General features: G+C 44.3%; 1 protein-coding gene across 1 annotated transcript in view; it reads right to left on the bottom strand.

Moving 5' to 3' along the window:
• The window catches only part of DLGAP3 (DLG associated protein 3), a 61,945-nt gene that overhangs the window by 14,575 nt on the left and 29,314 nt on the right, over positions 1 to 18,056 (bottom strand). The window contains exons 6-8 of the mRNA XM_027967600.3: positions 6,710 to 6,923; positions 6,119 to 6,432; positions 5,588 to 5,673 (exon numbers count right to left, since the gene is read on the bottom strand). Coding sequence (XP_027823401.2) covers positions 5,588 to 5,673; positions 6,119 to 6,432; positions 6,710 to 6,923 — 614 coding nt within the window. The remainder of the gene's footprint in view (positions 1 to 5,587; positions 5,674 to 6,118; positions 6,433 to 6,709; positions 6,924 to 18,056) is intronic.

Here is an 18,056-nt window from a genome sequence, read left to right on the forward strand (position 1 = left end):
AGCACATGCATAATCATGGCAAGACATTTTTAACACACCTGTCTCATAACTGTTAAACATCCAAAACACAAAGGTAAACATTTGAAAATGTAATTTATAAGTCTGACTACATATACTTATGTGATGAAGAAGCCCTGACAAATTCTAAGGAATAAATATCATACAGAACCACAGTGTAGCAAATCTAGAAATTGAGAATGAAAAGGAGCCCTGCACACACACACACACACACACACAAATACATTTGGAAATCTTTAAAAAATTCTTCTAAATAATTTACAAGTTAAAAAAGAAATTATGATGAAAGTCACAAACTAGTTAGAGCTGAACAATGAAAACACTGCATCCCAAAACTGATGAGATACAGATACAGCAATGTAGTTAGAAGCAAATGGATAGCCTTAAAAACACATTAGAAAATAAGAAATAGTGTTCGAGAGGCTGAAAATAAACAAACATGGTGAAAGAAAGAAAATAATAACACAAAAGTAGTAGTTTCGAAAGGAAATATTAAAGGTAAAAGAGAAACAACAGAGACACTTATCCAAACCAAAAGCTAGGGTTTTTTTTAAGACTAATAAAGGACAATTTTTAAAAATATATTAAAAATAATAAAATATACAAACTTTGGGCAAAATGAGTCAAGAAAGAGAGGTAGAGTATAAATATGTGGTATTAGGATTAAAAATGAGGCACAGCTTATAAATATGTTAAAATTTTATAAAATTATAATACTATCAGAATATTTATACCAAAAATTTTGAAAACTATAAATTTTTGTTATATGGCCCATGTTTTAGAAATACATGCGTCACCAAAATTGACTCAAGAAGAAAAATAAAACCAGAATAGATCAATAACCGCTAAAGAAACTGAAGCTGTAGTTTGAAGTTTCTCCTACCCTAGAGAGGCATCAGGCTCAGACAGCTTTATAGGCAGCCTTTACCAAAACTTGAAGGAAGAGATAACCCTTATTTTACACAAATTGTTTCAAAGAACAGAAACACAGAGAACACTACCAAGCTCATTTTCAGAGTCGAGCATAACCTTAATGCCTGAACTAAATAACAACAATCAAAACAAAATTGTAGGCCAATATCATTTATGAACATAAATATAAAAATCTTAAAGTAACAGCTATTCAAAAATCCAGCAATGTCTATGAAAATAATACCACAAGACTGTGACAAAAACTATTAGAGTTCCATATACTCATTCCATATACTCATACTTCCATATACTCATTCCATATACTCATTTTCTCTTTGTCTGCAGCAATTAGAACCCTAATTTTCAGCTCTGCTCATTGCACTTTGCTTCCCAGTAAAAGACTATTCCACAGCCAACCTTGCAGCCAGATGCCACCATGGAATGAAGCTTTAGCCGATGTGATGTGTGAAAGTGCTGTCTGTAACTATTAGGAACTCTCTTAAAAAGGAGGGACTGCATCCTCCTCCTCTCTTCCTCCTTGGTACAGCTCAGAATGCAGACAGGAGAGCTAGGGTTTAATCATCAGCTTCTTGGATATGAGTGCTATACAAAGGGTGGAAGATCAGCAAGATAAGCGGAGTCTGGGGTCCTGACACTGAACTTCTACATCCAGGCTTTTTATTTCTTTGCGTGCATGCTAAGTCACTTCAGTCATATCCAACTCTTTGTGACCCCATGGACTGTAGCCTGCCAGGCTCATCTATCCATGGGATTCTCCAGGCAAGAATACTGGAGTAGGTTGCCATGCCCTTCTCCAAGGCATCTTTCCAACCCAGGGATGGAACCTGCATCTTCCTGCAGCTTTAGTGAGAGAGAAATATACTGAAGACACTACTGAGTCCCTGTCTGCTGAAAGTGAAAGTCGCTCAGTCATGTCTGACTCTTTGCTACCCCATGGACTATATAGTCCATGGAATTCTCCAGGCCAGAATACTGGAGTGGGTAGCCTTTCCCTTCTCCAAGGGATCTTCCCAACCCAGGGATCAAACTCAGGTCTCCCACATTGCAGGCGGATTCTTTACCAGCTGAGCCACAAGGGAAGCCCAAGAACACTGGAGTGAGTAGGCCCTGTTTAGCCAAACTTAATCCAAATTGATAACGGGATCCATTGAGGTTTAACCCAGGAATGAAGGAATGGGTCAACATGGAAAATCTATCGATATAATTCAGCACATTACAGATGAAAGGAGAAAATTTAGGATCATATCTCAGTAGATTCTGGAAAAGCATTCAATAAAATTCTACTCTCATTTTTTATTGAAAAATAAAAACTCTTAGCCAGCTAGAAATAGAAAGGAATTTCCTTAACTGGTAAACGATTTCCATCAAAATCTGCAGCCAACATCATCATACATCTAAGTGGGACTTAGAAGATATTCACTAATATCAGGAATGACACAAGAATGCTACACTCAACAGTGAACTAGAAGTCCTAGTTGATGCACTAGTACAAGAAAAAGAGATTTTACTTTTATCTATTTATTTACTTATTTGACTGTGCCATGCAGCTTGTGGGATCCTAGTTCGCTGACCACGGATTGAACCCACACCCTCAGCAGTGGAAATGTGGAGTCCTAACCATTTGACAGCCAGGGAATTCCAAGGAATTTTTAAAATATAGATTTAAAAGAATATTCTCATTTGCAGAACTGACTACATTAAAAAAAAATCATGATTTTCAGACAAACGTTGGGTCTCAATAAGACAGAGCAGCAAGATTGCTGAATACAAAATCAACATGTAAAACCTAATAGTGTTCCCATACATTGGTAGTACCCAAGGATACATCTAACAGGGAAAAAAGATCCCCAACTTGAGATTGTCCACAATGCCTTCCTTCTGGATCATGAAAAAATCCTGCTTCCTAGCTTCCCCATGTCTGCCCTTACTTCCCTCAAATTAATTCTTCACTCAGCAGCTAGTGATCTTTTGTAAACATAAATTAGATCATACCACACCCCTTCTTTAACCTTTCAAAGGCCACTCATTAGTTAGAATTAAATTCCAAGGGGAGTTTAGGGAAGAATGGATACATGTATATGCATGGCTGAGGCCCTTTGCTATCCACCTGAAACTGTCACAATACTGTTAATCCAGCTATCCAAGTGTCCAAGTGTTAGTCACTCAGTCGTGTCTGACTCTTTGCGATCCCGTCAGGCCCCTCTGTTCACAGAATTCTCCAGGCAAGAATACTGGAGTGGGTAGCCATTCCCCTTGTCACGGGATCTTTCCAACCCAGGGATCGAACCTGGGTCTCCTGCATTGCAGGCGGATTCTTTACCGTCTAAGCTACTGTACTCAAATATAAAATAAAAAGGTTTTTTAAAAAAGAATTAAATTCCAGTTCTTTATCATGCCCATGCTCTACATGACCCGGCCCCATCTATTCTCCAGTCCACTGCCTCACAACCACCCCATCCTGTTCCACACCAGCCATATGAACCTCTTTCAGTTCCTGAAGCATGTCCCTCTTTCCTCTTCCAGTGCTGCCACACAGTGCTATTCCCTCTTTCTGGGATGCTTCCCGCAAGCCCACCCGCCTCTCGCCCACTATCACCTGAGTGTTGCCAGTCAGCCCGCAAGTCTCAGCTTCAATGTCACCTGCTTAATCTGAATAAAGTCCCTTCTCTCTTAGCGCCTGCTTTTTTCTTTCACATGACCACTGTAATGTGCAATAATATCCCATTACTTGTTATACCATAGTGTGTAATCATATTTTTACTCATGTATTATTTTCTTTTTAAACTTTATGTAATGTATTTATTTATTGGCTGAACCACACAGCCTGTGGGATCTCAGTTCCCTGACAGGGATCAAACCCACACCCCCTGCATTGGGGTTTTAACCACTAGACCTCCAAGGAAATCCCACTCATGGATTGTTTCTTCATTGCCTTGATTCCCTTCGAGGCCATAACTCCTATGAGGGCAAAAGTCATGTCTTTCATGCTTCCCAGAGCGTTTAACAGAAGCTGTCATATAACAGATGCTTAATAAGTATTTTCTAAATGAGTCAATCCGGGAATGAATGACAGAGTTTGCTGATTTAGCTCAAGTCTCAGCAGCATGCCTGCTATACTCTTCCCAGGATTCAGGTTTGTGTGGAGGAATGGGGGTCTGTCTGGATGAGGGACCAAGAAGCCTCATCAAGAGGCAAATGGGGCCTCTTGGGCTTGGTTTATGGTCCATGGTTCAGCATTAGAGTTGGCAGCAGGGTTCTGAATACAGAGCTGCACCTAGCCATGACTCCTACCCCACCTCTCAAGAACTCAAGTCACCGACTTGCAGGATTCGGTTTGCCATGAAGTACAACTTTTCTGAGCTCTTTATGGTATATTAAGAATTCAAAGGGAACCTTCCTGGTGGTCCAGTGGCTAAAGACTCCACACTCCCAATGCAGGGGGCCTGGGTTCGATCCTTGGTCAGGAACTAGATCCTACATGCTGTAACTAAGACCCGGTGAAGGTAAATAAACAAAGAGAATTTGGAGGACAGGAGCTTTCAGGAATAATGGGGGCAACAAGGGTGTCTTTTTGCTGTCCTCGATAGAGACGTTCACAGCCTTAAGAGCATTTGGAGCTGCAGGGAGCTAACATGAAGAGGAGGAAAATGGTGCATCCCCACAGGAACCTCAAGAAGTCTTGATCACACACGCACAAGATACTCCCAGGGGTTCCCAGAAATAGCTGGGGGAATTTAGGGAAGGTCTAAAAGCCCAGAAACAGCTGCTAGGGACTGCTACGGGCACTCTAGTTTTACTCCTTCAAGGGGTATGGCCTGGGCCACACAGATTACCAGGAAACTCTTACTGCCAGCCCTAGGCAGGTTCCCAGACACCACACTTAGGGCCACTGGCCTGGGAGCAGGGCAGCCCAGAAGGCAGATGGGCCACTGTGGCACTGCTACCTGGTCATAAGGGAAAGAAAGCATCTTCCACAGGAACCCAACAACAGAGGGATTCCTTCCAGTGTTCCCTCCAGAGCTCTCAGTGCTAATTTTTCAGTTGGAAATTAAGAAAACAATCTTTCTGAGGCCATCTCATGCCAGAGAGTGGCTGTTGATTTCTTGGGTACAACACAGACTCAAGCATATAATAGGTACCCCCGACTGGTTAAATGCTTGTGTGAGCCGAATGAGGAGGAGTGTTATATCGACCAGGGGTCCCTGAGAGGCAATCTTCATGTTTATTTGTTTCTTTTTGAGCTCACTTACTTGTACACCACAGGAAGTCAGCAGGGACTAGAAAAATCCTGTGATCCTCTGTAAAGCACAACTGCTGGAGGCCTACTCTGCACCCACCTGCTACTGCTCCCTACCACCCCCTTCCCTGGACCTCTGTTTATCTCCTGTCCACTGCTCAGCACCTGGGACAGGCACTGGAACTAAGAGAATTCACTTTAGATCTGATGACTGCCCGGGGTGGGGCATCTCTGTGAAGAACCTCTGTGGCTGCTCTGACGCCTCCCCAATTAAAGGGCTTGTTCCCCAGGACCAGGAGGAAAGGGTTACAGGGAGACCAGGCCTTTGAGGTCCTTATGCGGCCTCTCTCCTCTTCTCCCCCTGCCCACAAGGCCTGAGATATCCCCACTGGGACCTACCTCTTGTCTTCTTCCACCTGTACACCGATGGAATGGAACTCTCTTCGACTCCTATTCTCTGTGTCTGAGTCCGAGATAGTCTCCACCTGGTGGCAAGGTTGGGGAGTCAGTAGGCAGGGCTAGACCAAGGCCCTTAAGTTTGAGGGCCAAGGGAAAAGGGCAAGCGATGCCTGAGCCTCAAGCCAGAGGGCAGATCCTGCAAATATGACCTGCCTGAACAGGACGGCAGACCCAGGAGGTTAGATGCATTAAGGTTACAACTTCTGGGCACTGCTCTCCGCGTGCCAGGGGTGATGGTGCCAGGATGAGGGATAACGATGTGGGCCCGGCTGTTTGAAGCAGCAACCCCACCCCACGCCCCGTCGATGATCATTCTAAGAGCAAGCAAGGAAAAGGTCTGTGTATCCAGAAGGCCTCACTGACCCTCTCAACCCATTCTCAACATGGCCAAGGCCATACAGAATCCATGGTGTTAAAAATTTAAGCAATCAAGAAAACGCAAACTTTTGTTGGCGCCTCCTCCTGCCATACCTGAACCCCGATGGACGGCCGCCACTTCCGCTGCCGCGCCAGGCTCCGCAGCTCCTCCCTGCCAGGAATGGTCTTGATGATGAGTGTGGGGGGCTTGGGGCTGGCCCGGGGTGGCACCGGCGCCAACTCCAGGGTGCGCGCGCCCATGGCCGGGCCGTCCAGCCCGTCCGCGGAGCTGCAGCGCCGGGCTGGACCCTCCGCCGCGGTGAAGCTCTCGTGGGCGGAGTCGGTGCTGCTCTGGGCGGTGATGGAGATGCGGGGCGGGGCCTGGCTTCCCGGCGGGATGGGGGGCGGGGCCTTTCTGAAGTTGAAGGCTGAGGCCAGGGAACCCAGAGACACAGCCGATGAGAAACGCCGTCCCAGTAAGTCTGTAGCCGACCACCCCCCACACCCACGCGGTAGCACAGGACCCAGCAGCCACGCCTAACCCATGTGCCGCTACGTAAAGAACCACGGATCATTCCTTCACTGGCCCAGAGAGGCGAGCGAACCGCCCAAAGTCGAGCAGCACGGCCGCAACCAGGGCCGGAGCTGGAACCCAGATCACTCTCCAACCTAGGGCTGGACCAGGGGCAGAGAGGGCATACTCACAGGAGCCGGGCCTCCCTGAGACAGAGGCAGGGGCAGCAAGGAGGGGCAGGCAGTCGTCGTCTTGAGAGCAGCCAGCCTGGATGGCCCGGAGGTAGCTGTGGCTCCGCATGCGGAAACAGCCGGGCAGATCCAAAGCGTCCACGGCCTGGGACTCCAGTTCCCCAAATACGGACCCGCACATGGCCTCCAGTTGCTGGTTCAGCTCCTCGCTGAGCTGGGTGCAGGGACCAGAGGACAGTTACCGTGGTGCTCGAATGGGGGCGTGTCTGAGGCACTTTGCCTTAGGAACATCTCCAGTTCTGCAGAGGCTGGGGTCTCAGTGTGAGACTTCCGCATTTGGACTAAAAGAAACCCCCAGCCCATGCAGAGAAAGATGGAGGCACCTCTGCCCTGTGCCGGTCCCGGGGCCTGCTTTGGGATCAACCCTGGTGCCTAATCTTTCCTCTAAATACTCCTCCCTCTGCCCCAGCTATACCTCTCCCAGGCGGCGCCATCTTCCTCTCCACCTGATCCCATCCCCTCACGTTCTCTCACCTGACCCCTGGGGGAGAGGACAAGGGAGCTGACAGCCAAGTATGGGGGGTGGGTACTGCAGGGAAGAACAACTGTTACTATTTACGACCTGAAAAAGTGAAAGTCACTCAGTCTTGTCCAACTCTTTGCGACTCCAAGGACTACAGTCCACCAGGCTCCTCTGTCCATGGAATTGTCCAGGCAAGAATACTGGAGTGGGTTGCCATTTCCTTCTCCAGGGGATCTTCCCCAACCAGGGACTGAACTCAGTTCTCCTGCATTACAGGCAGGTTCTTTACTGTCTGAGCCACCAGAGAAGCCCATTTATGACCTACTGCATTACAAAAATGATCGAAAGCAACCTATAGAGATATAATCATGTGGAAGAAAGGAAATTAATGAGTACATATGGAGCAAAAATTATCACCCTTGTACTGTTTCAAGCCCTCCCCCACCTTCTGCCCACTAACTAAGGAGGGACTCAGCCTGGTTCAGCCTGCAGGTTCCTACCCTGCCCTCCTCCTCTGAGGGAAGTTCAGTCATTGAGGATCAAGATTCTTGTTTTTGGTTTTGATAGTTTGTGACGCAGAATCATTTTGTGATGTGTTAAAAAAGAATTTCAGCAACTAAGGAAAAGCAAAACAAGAATTTTGTTCATGGAACCATGTTGCATAACACTGCACTAAGACTAAATACACCAGAGGCTGTTGTTTCATTTGTTTTGAATGAGAAAACTGGCAAAAAGAAAATATAAAGGTACGGAAGAAGGTGGGTTAGTGGTAAACTCAACACTCAGGGAACAGGATGGTTGCATCTTTGACCCGGAGCTTCAGAACAGCCAACGCTTTGAGTATAGGCTGTGGGTTGTCTGCAAGGGCTATGTTGTAAGACTCAGCTGGACTCAAATGCTGGCTCTGCTACTTCCTAGCAGTGTGGCCTGAGAAAGTCATTTAAAGTTTTGGGGCCCCAGTTTAATCACCAGTCAAATAGGAAAGATAATGGTACCATACTCGTAGGGCTATTTAGGGAACTCAAAGAAAAACATGGGAGGCACTTGGTGCAGGTAAGCCCTCCATCTGTGCCATGTGATGGTGTCAGGGCCTGCCTGGCAAACACAGGCCACCACTCATGACAACGGTCACTGAGTCCCAGAGAAATTCCCCCATGGGTGATTATGCAGAGGCCACTGGATGAAGTCATGGACAAGGTCCTCAGTAGCAACCAGAGTATGAATATGACAGCAAGTATCCCGTGGCTGCATCTTGTGACGTCTCCCAGGAAAGAGTCATGGCATCCTATTTACGTGCAGTCAACAGAGAAAGGAGTGGCTTGATCCACGTGTAAAATGTAGCTCAACATTTCCAAACTCGGCCTCCAAAGTATATATGATATTATAACACTACAGTCTACCTCAAATTAAGCAAGAATTTCCATCCTATTCTACTGATAGGCAAACCAAGGTTCAGAGAGGGTGGATGAATTATCCAAAGGTGCCCAGCATGTACATAAGAAAACAAAAGTGCTGTTTCCTGACTCTCCTGCCAGGCTGACTGAGTATCAGAATTTCCTGGAGACCTTGTTAAACTTACATTAACTTGGGCACCACCCCAAGGATCTGAACCCAGAGTTCTCTAACTCTAAGCCTCTCTTCGTTTTGACTGCTTTGAAGGTCAGAGCCAAATTTTCTGGAGATTCAGGTTCACTGATTCCAATATTGGCCCAGTAATTAAAAAGGAAGACTGTCTTCAGCTTTTTTCTAAACGAACTTCATTACAAGTGTACAGAAATTACAAAAAAAGTGTTAGTCGCTCATTCGTGTCCAGCTCTTTGTGACCCCATGGACTGTAGCCTATCAGGCTCCTTTGCCCGTGGAATTCTCCAGATAAGAATGTTGGAGTGGGTAGCCATTCCCTTCTCTCGGGGATCTTCCCGACCCAGGGATCAAGCCCAGGTCTCCTGCATTGCAGGCAGATTCTTTACCATCTGAGGTACAAGGGAAGCCTGTGGACAAGTCACAGCTCCTTGTGAGTCTACCTCTCAGTTTCCTATCTCTTGACCTCTGGGGTACCAAGCACCAGTGGTGCCAGGCTATTTCCTAAAGCTCAAGAGATAACCTGCTGCTGCTGCTGCTGCTGCTGCTAAGTCACTTCAGTTGTGTCCGACTCTGTGCGACCCTGTAGATGGCAGCCCACCAGGCTCCCCCATCCCTGGGATTCTCCAGGCAAGAACACCACAGTGGGTTGCCATTTCCTTCTCGAGGAGATCTTCCCAGGGAAGACCAGGGATTGAACCCAGGTCTCCCACATTGTAGGCAGATGCTTTACCGTCTGAGCCACCAGGGAAGTCCTCCTTAATCAGCTATGCTGCTGCTGCTACTGCTAAATCACTTCAGTCATGTCCGACTCTGTGCAGCCCCATAGACGGCAGCCCACCAGGCTCCCCCGTCCATGGGATTCTCCAGGCAAGAACACTGGAGTGGGCTGCCATTTCCTTCTCCAATGCATGAAAAAGAAAAGTGAAAGTGAAGTTGCTCAGTCGTGTCCGACTCTTAGCAACCCCATGGACTGCAGCCCACCAGGCTCCTCCATCCATGGGATTTTCCAGGCAAGAGTACTGGAGTGGGGTGCCATTGCCTTCTCCCAAGAGATAGCCTAACTCCTGCTATTTCTAGGCTAGGCTCAAGATACTCCCCAACCAGAACCAATCCAACCCAGAAGGTCACTCTGAAGCACAAGAGAGCTGACCCAAACCCAGCAGAGAGCATTTTGGCCTCAAGTCTGAACACCAAGGATAGAAGGAATTTCACTCTGTGGCTTATCTCTGTATCTCTAGCCCACTTCTGTGTGTAAAGCACTAGGTATAATATCTGGCATATAGCAGATGCTTAATAAACATTAGCAGACTTCTCTGGTGGTTCAGTGGTTAAAAATCCAACTGCCAATGCAGGAGACATGGGTTCAATCCCTGGTCCAGGAAGATTCCACATGCCATGGGAAAACTAAGCCCCAAAGCCACATCCACTGAGCCCATGCACCTAGAACCTATGCTCTGCAACAAGAGAAGCTACCACAATGAAAAGCCCATGCGCTGCAACTAGAGAAAGCCTGCACCAGCAACGAAGACCCAGTGCAGCCAAAAATAAATAATAAACACAGTTTTAAATAGAAAGAAAGAAACTGAAGTTGCTCAGGCGTGTCTGACTCTTTGCAACCCCGTGGGCTGTAGCACCCCAGGCTCCTCTGTCCATGGAATTTTCCAAGCAAGAGTACTGGAGTGGGTTGCCATTTCTTTCTCCAAAATTTTAAAATACTTATGTATATAATAAAAATAAATAAATTTACATTGCTACTATTATTAGTAGCAAGAGGTTCTTAAATCACAATGACAATACTTCTCAGAGGCCCCTCTTTCCCAAAGGTTCTCAAGCTCTTGAAATCCCAACCATATGTTAGTTCCATGACCAGCTCTATCTAAGGCAGACAGAAGGGGGGTGAGAAACTCCCCAGGGCCACACATCTTCCATCTCTACTAGCCAAGAGGAACTTCTAGAGTTCCAACAAGGGACCAGGACCCAAGAGAAATGCAGACTTTTATAGACTCTCAGAGGAATATTGCATCTGAGCTGATCTTTACTGCATTACAAGTATGAAATTGTAACATTATGCTGTGAATTCTCCTATTTTCCCTATACAGCCTTCCATCCTGCTCCCCCTGACACTTACTTCCAGGTGAGTCAAAATCAAAAAATCCTCTTGGGAAATAAGAAGCTTAACCTTTCTGCAATCCAGACACAGAATCAGTATTTCCAAGGCTGTGGGATATTTAAAAGAAAATATTTTGTTTGGGTTTAATTGAAAACTGTCTGTACTGGTGCTGGTGGGTCCAGCTGGGGGCGAGGCAACATCCTGTATACGCATTTGGCTTAGATAACTTTGGAAAACTCTCTCATTTAAAAACATTCTAAAACACTGGATAAAATATAACAAACGTTTTATATGCATAGCTGAGCTCACAAGAAAGCGAGATAAGTCCCCAGGGGACAAAAACAAAGAGGAGATTGGAAAATCAGAATATTAATTGTGTGAGCCAATGCTGCAAACAGCCCAGTGGAGGTGGGAGGTAGGGGGAGGTGGGAGCTGGTCTCAGTAACCAAAGGACTTAGATCTTAACACCCACTTGGGTGTAGGAGTAAGGCTCTGGGCCCACATGAAGCATGGAATTGGAAATGGGAACCTGCATACAAGTAGAAAAGGAGAAGGCTTTGATAAAATGATAAACTAGAAAAAAAATCAATTATCAGCACAGACTGATGACAAAGGAGTTAGTCAGCAGTCTAGGCACTGAGGAGGGGGGACAGAAGATAAATTCCCTAAGGATTTACACTCACAAGGTAGTTTTCACACAGACACAGGATTTTGTACCTACGTAGGCCAGATCCCTCCCCAGATTAAAAATTAACATAAAATGGTTCCAGACCAAGAACAGTCTAACAGAGCAATCTAAAAATCTGGGGGACCCACTCTTAAGCCAAGCTGATGAGGATGATCACAAATAAAGCTCCACTGAAGATGAACTCATATAAGAAAGTGTGATCTGAGGCGGCCCCTAAATCTTCACCTCCTGGCATTCACACTCTTGCACAGTCCCCTCCTCTCGAGCGCAGATTAGACCTATTTGTCCACTTCTAATGAAAAGAATATGGCAGATACAATGGCATGTCACTTCTGAGATTAGATCACAAAAATACTAGGGCTTCCATCTCGGACACATTCTCTCACTCTCTCAGAGCCTTTGCTCTGGGGGAAGCAAGTTGCTGTGCTGTGAGCTGTGTTATATTGTGAGCCATACGGTGAGTCCCACACATTACGGATATGAAGTCTGCGGACCGTAGGTGAGCATGGAAAGAGATCTTCCTCTAGTCGAACCTTGAGATGACTGCAGCCTTGGCCAACACCTTGATAAAGCCTGTAGGACATCTGACCCAGGTGGCACCAGCTAAACTGTGCTCAGACTCCTGACCTATAGAAACTGTGAAATAATAAACAATTTTTGTTTTAAGACTCATGTTTTTATTGGTTTGGTTTTGGCTACACTGGGTCTTCGTTGTGCTGTGCAGGCTCAGTTCCTGGTCGAGGGATCAAATCTGCATCTCCTGCACTGGAAGGCAAATTCTTAACCACTGGACCATCAGGAGAGTTCCAAGACACTATGTTTTGGGGTTATTTTTTATGCAGCAATAGGTAACTGGGCCTCCCAAGTAATGCTAGCAGAAATGCTAGCTGCCTGCCGATGCATGAGACAGAAGAGACATGGGTTCGATCCTTTGGTCAGGAAAATCCCCTGGAGGAGGGGCATGGCAACCCACTCCAGTATTCTTGCCTGGAGAACCCCATGGGACAGAGGAGCCTGGTAGGCTACAGTCCAAAAGACAGGAAAGAGTCAGACAGGACTGAAGCTACTTAGCACAATAGGTAGCGAATATAAACAGCGACATAAATAAGAACTAAACTTTTATTGAGTTAAGCCATTGAGAATTCAAGGTTTATCTGTTATAGCAGCTAGTATTACCTTAGCCAAAGCAGATTAGCTTTTAAACAATGTTTAAACTTTCTAAAACTTAAAAGATAAATAAAGCTAAGGATAGAATAAAAGCTTTGAATAAAAAAAAGCAGAAAGATTTCCAAAGAAACCAATTCAGATTTCTAGGCGGAGCGAGGGGAGGGGAAATTAAAACACAAGTAATAAGTAGTAAATGAAACACAACAGAAGAGAAAAATAGAGAACCAGAAAATATATCTGAGGAACTTACTCCGAAGGCAGCAAAGAGAGGTAAAGAAATGGAAAATATGAAGGAGAGGTTAAGATACACAAAGGAAATGATAAAAATACCCCAAATACAACTAATAGAAGTTCTAGAGGAGGGACTAGATAAAATATGTCTGTGTTAGTCGCTTAGTCGTGTCCGACTCTGTGCTACCCCATGGACTGTAGCTTGCCAGGCTCCTCTTTCCACGGAATTCTCCAGGCAAGAATACTGGAATGGGTAGCCAGGCCCTTCTCCAGGGGTCTTCCCGACCCATGGATTGAACCTGGGTTTCCTGCATTGCAGATGGACTCTCCAGGGAAGCCCAGATAAAATAAAGAAGAAGAGATATTTTAAGAGATAATAATGGTGGTTTAGTTGTGAACTCATGTCCAACTCTTGCGACCCCATGGACTGTAGCCTGTCAGGCTCCTCTGTCCATGGGATTCTCCAGGCAAGAATACTGGAGTGGGTTGATAATAATAGTCTAGTCATTAAGAATTTTCCAGACTTCTGACTTCAGACACAACAGAGTGAGGATACCAAACCCTATGCCCTAAGACAACTATAAAGCTGCACAAAGCTCTCCAAAACAACCATTTTATCACTCTGAAAATCAATCAAAGTTAGACAACAAAGAAACACATTCATGAAAATTGCTGGACTTTGGGTAAGAACAATGAGTCTGTAGTGTCCTCACCTGGAGTTGATCCCATAACACAAGTTCCCAGCTCTATAAGTTGCAATAGTTCAACTAGGGTGGACCAGGCTATGAAAACCAGCTGCTTAACTGCAACTAACAAAGGGGGCTCACTTTATTTTGAGCACTGTCCATTATAGTGTCAAGAATAAGAATAACCAGTGGCACTAACAGGTTGAGGTTTCAGCACTGTTTGGGAGCAAGCAATGGGACTGGCAGACTAGACAGGAACTTGATGGGGAATTCTAGAGAGGAAAGATAGCCACAGAGAGTTTGATAAGCACTTCACATAATTGGGGTTAACTAGAGGCTGGGTGCATGTACCACAAAAATCAGAAAGGCCTTGAGCCCACCCACATATCCCTGGCCAATAGAGGCTATGCATATGTACAAAAGAAATGTAGGAGAGCCTGTGAAAAATAAAAGCCAGAGCAGGCTTGAAAACAGCAATATTCCTCAGCTCACACATAGAACCATAAAAGGAGAGAAAGGAAGCCTTACTGGCTTGTAGTTTTTGAGCACAACCTCTGATCAGTCTCTGGCTGGACACTAAGCTATGCAGAGACAGGGTCAACCCCCAGGAGACCAGGCTTTAAAATAAAATCAAGAAAGAAAAAAGTTAGTGGAGACATCAGAGGCTACATCTGGCAAGGTAGATAGATTTCACAGATTTAGACCAGGAATTAGCAAACAAACAAAGCAATAGCAATCTTCAAGAGGTAAAATAAGAATCCAGAGTTGCTACAACATATTAAATAAAAGGTTCAGTATTCAACCAAAAATTTTACGACACATGTAAATAAACACGAAAATGTGAACGTCCCTGGATGTTTGATTTACTATACAAAGACTACAAGGCAGGTATTATAAGAATGTTCAAAGAACTAAAGGAAATCATATTTAAATATCTAAAGAAAGTATGACAGCAGTGATGGCTTTAATAGAAAATCACAATAAAGAAAAAATTTTTAAAAAAGAAGAAAAGAATCAAATGGAAATTCTAGACCTGAAAAGTACAAAAACTGAAATTTAAAATTGGCTGGAAAGGCTCAGCATAAAAAGTTATCAGTAAAACTTAAGATAATCAGCATAGATTAACCAATATAAAGAATAGAGTGGGGTGAAAGATTGAACAGAAATGAGCAGTGTCTTGGAGACTTATGGGCAACATCAAGTATATCAGTATGCATGTAATGGGAGTCCCAGAAAAAAGATGAGAGAGAGGAAGAAAAAATATCTGAAGAAATAATGGCCCCAAACTTTCCAAATTTGCTTAAAAACAGTAATCCACAGGTCAAAGAAACTCAGTGAATCCAAAGTAGGCTAAATACAAAGAGATCCATACCCAGACACATTACAATCAACTTTCTAAAGACAAAGAGAACATATTTTTTAAGAAAATCTTAATAACAACAAGAGAAAAAACAATTCATTACATACCAAAAAAATTATTAATTGACTTTTCATCAGAAATCATGAGCACCAAAAGCAGTGATGTTCAAAGTGTATAGCACTCAGTGTATAGTCAAAGTGCTAAAAGAAAAAAACTATCAACCAGGAATTCTATATTCAGCAAAACTATCCTTCAAAGAATGAAGGAAAAATAAAGACGTTTCCAAATAAATACAGACTGAAGAAAGTATTGCCAGCAGAGTTACCTTATAAGAAATACTAATGCAAGTTCTTCCGGTTAAAAGGAAGTGACACCCAATGGTAACTCAAATCCACAGGAAGAAATGAAGAGCACCAGAAACGGTAAATATGTGAGTAAATATAAACATGTTTCACACTTTTTCTCTCAAATTCTTTAAGAGACATATTTTAAAAAGGTTAAAAAGGACAGAAGAGTGTGCAAAGTAATTATTCCATTACTGTTATCAGTTTATAATAAGTTTTAGCTTATAACACATAGATAGAAAATATATATGACAATAATAGCACAAAGAAGGGAGAGGAAAAGGAGATATATTAGAGCAATGCTTCCATATTTTACCAGAATAAACTAGGTTTTAATTAGTTACACATGTAATTCTTAGTGCAATCACTAATGCACTAAATAATAAAGGGAATTAACAAAATAAAACTGTACACAAAATATTTAATACAAAAGAAGGCATTAAGGAAGCGCAGAGGAACAAAAATGACATGAGACAATCCAGCCAAATCAGTAATCACATTAAACGTGGACAGACAAAACACTCATTCAAAAGGCAGAGATTGTCAGACTGGATCAAAAAGCACGCAGATTGAAAGTGAAAGGATGTCAGCAAACAGGAACATGAGAGAATGTTCCAGATTTGATGAAAGACATGAACCCTCAGATTCTGGAAACACGTGTGTGTGTGTGTGTGTGTGTGTGTGTGTGTGTGTGTGTGTGTGTGTGCACATGTGTGAAACTGCAGGACACCAAAATCAAAGGCAAGGTCTTGACAGCAATCAGAGAGAAGTGAAAATTACCAACAAAGACAGTTGGGTTAACAGCAGCCTTCTCAACAGCAACAACAGAACAGATGACGGGGAATATTTTCAAAACACAGAGAAAATAAATGTCGACCTAGAATTCTGTAATAAGCTAAATTATGTTCTGTAATAAGCTAAACTATATTTTTGGTTAAAGGCAGAATTTGCTGCTGACATGTACTGAAAAATATTACTAAAGAATTTACTTTAAAAGGAAGGAATGAGAGAATTCCCTGATGGTCCAGCAGTTAGGATGCGGTGCTCTCACTGCCTGGAGCCCAGGTTCAACCCCTGGTCAGGGAACTAAGATCCCACAAGCCACATGGCACAGAGAAAAATAAAAGGAAGGAAGGAAATGTAAGAAGGTATAGTGAGAGGCAACTAAAATAGTGTACTTGCTAAAGTACTAAAGTACAAACTAAAATACTGCCACAAGCACATGTGAGAAAGGAGGCGGAGATCAAAAGTCAATGGAGGAGACAGGGGATGGAGCAAGTAACCTGGAGAGGAAGGAAAAGGGCACCCGCAGTTTGGTTTTGGACATTTTAATTTTGAGATGTCTACTCAGCATCCAAGCGAGATTTCAATACACAGTTAGATATACATGCCTGGTATTTATGGGAGAATGTGGGCTGATGATAAACATTTGGAAGTCATCAGGCTCTCAATAAGCTTGAAAGCCATGAGCCTGGATGAGCTTACCCAATGAGTGAGTGTAAGAAGAAGTCCAGGAACTAAGCCCTGGAAAGCTCCGGTGTTTAGATCCTGAAGAGTTTGTGGGCCCCAGTGACACAGACTGAGAATAGGCAGCTAGAGAGAGAATCTAGAAGAATCTGAAAGATGTGGCATCCTCAAGGCCAACTGAGAAAAGTGTTTCAGGAAGGAGAGAATCATCAGCTGAGTTAGATGTTGCTGATGGATCAAGTGAAACAAAGAAGGGGTATTAACAAGTAAGTTTAGCAACACAGGCTGGTCTTCTGTGAAAAGATGACTGTGCCAGTCAAGATTCCCTGATTCAGGAAATGTAACAAAGAAATGCTGAGAGACAGCAGCAGCAACAAACAATAAGAGCCAAGGAGGAGAGACTTTTGCATTGCTTTTTACATTGCCTTTTTTTCCCCAGCAAACAGCAAAAATAGCTAACCTTTATCCAGTGCTGGCTCTGTGCCAAGAACACTATTATGATGCCTATTTTTAAATAGGGAGAGTGGGGCTCAAAAAAGTCAAGAAACTTGCCCCAGGTCACTCAGCTGGTAAAGAGTGGAGCTGGAATTCAAACCCACCTCAAGCATTTAATTGCTAAACTGCACTCACTGCCTTCTTTAGTTAAGGGGAAAGTCTATACTTAGGTATAGAACTCACACTTATAAAATACCAGTTTGGGACCAGCTTCCTTGTGTTTGCATATATTTTCTCACTGAACTCCCCAAACCCCTGTGAGATAAGCATCACTACAATTGTCATTTGCACCATGAGGAAACAGAGGCGTTGAGAGGAAAGTATCTTGCCAGTGGTCCCCAGGGTGGAGTGGAGGGGAGAGAGCTCAAGCCCTGATCATCTCTGAGACTGAAGCTCTGCCCTCTTCAGTCTGTGCAGACAGTCCTGCCTTTTACATGGGGCGGGGGAGCTGGAGCAGTCAGACCAGGACAGGGCTCGGGAAGCTCAGAGAACTGACAGTGCCCTTCCAAGTTCATCACTTGGAGGATGCTTGGCGGTTTTTAAGGATGTGACTCTGAGATCCTCAGTCTGATTCAGCTCTGAGAACCCAGGGCATGCTTCCCAGCTCCCCAGGACCAGACCTGTGCTCTCTCCAGGGGCAGATTCCTGATTTTTAAGACCAAGGCTGAGCATGGGAGCGAGTCCTCTTCCCC

Source organism: Ovis aries, chromosome 1 (assembly GCF_016772045.2).
Source record: "Ovis aries strain OAR_USU_Benz2616 breed Rambouillet chromosome 1, ARS-UI_Ramb_v3.0, whole genome shotgun sequence".
Classification (NCBI taxonomy): domain Eukaryota; kingdom Metazoa; phylum Chordata; class Mammalia; order Artiodactyla; family Bovidae; genus Ovis; species Ovis aries.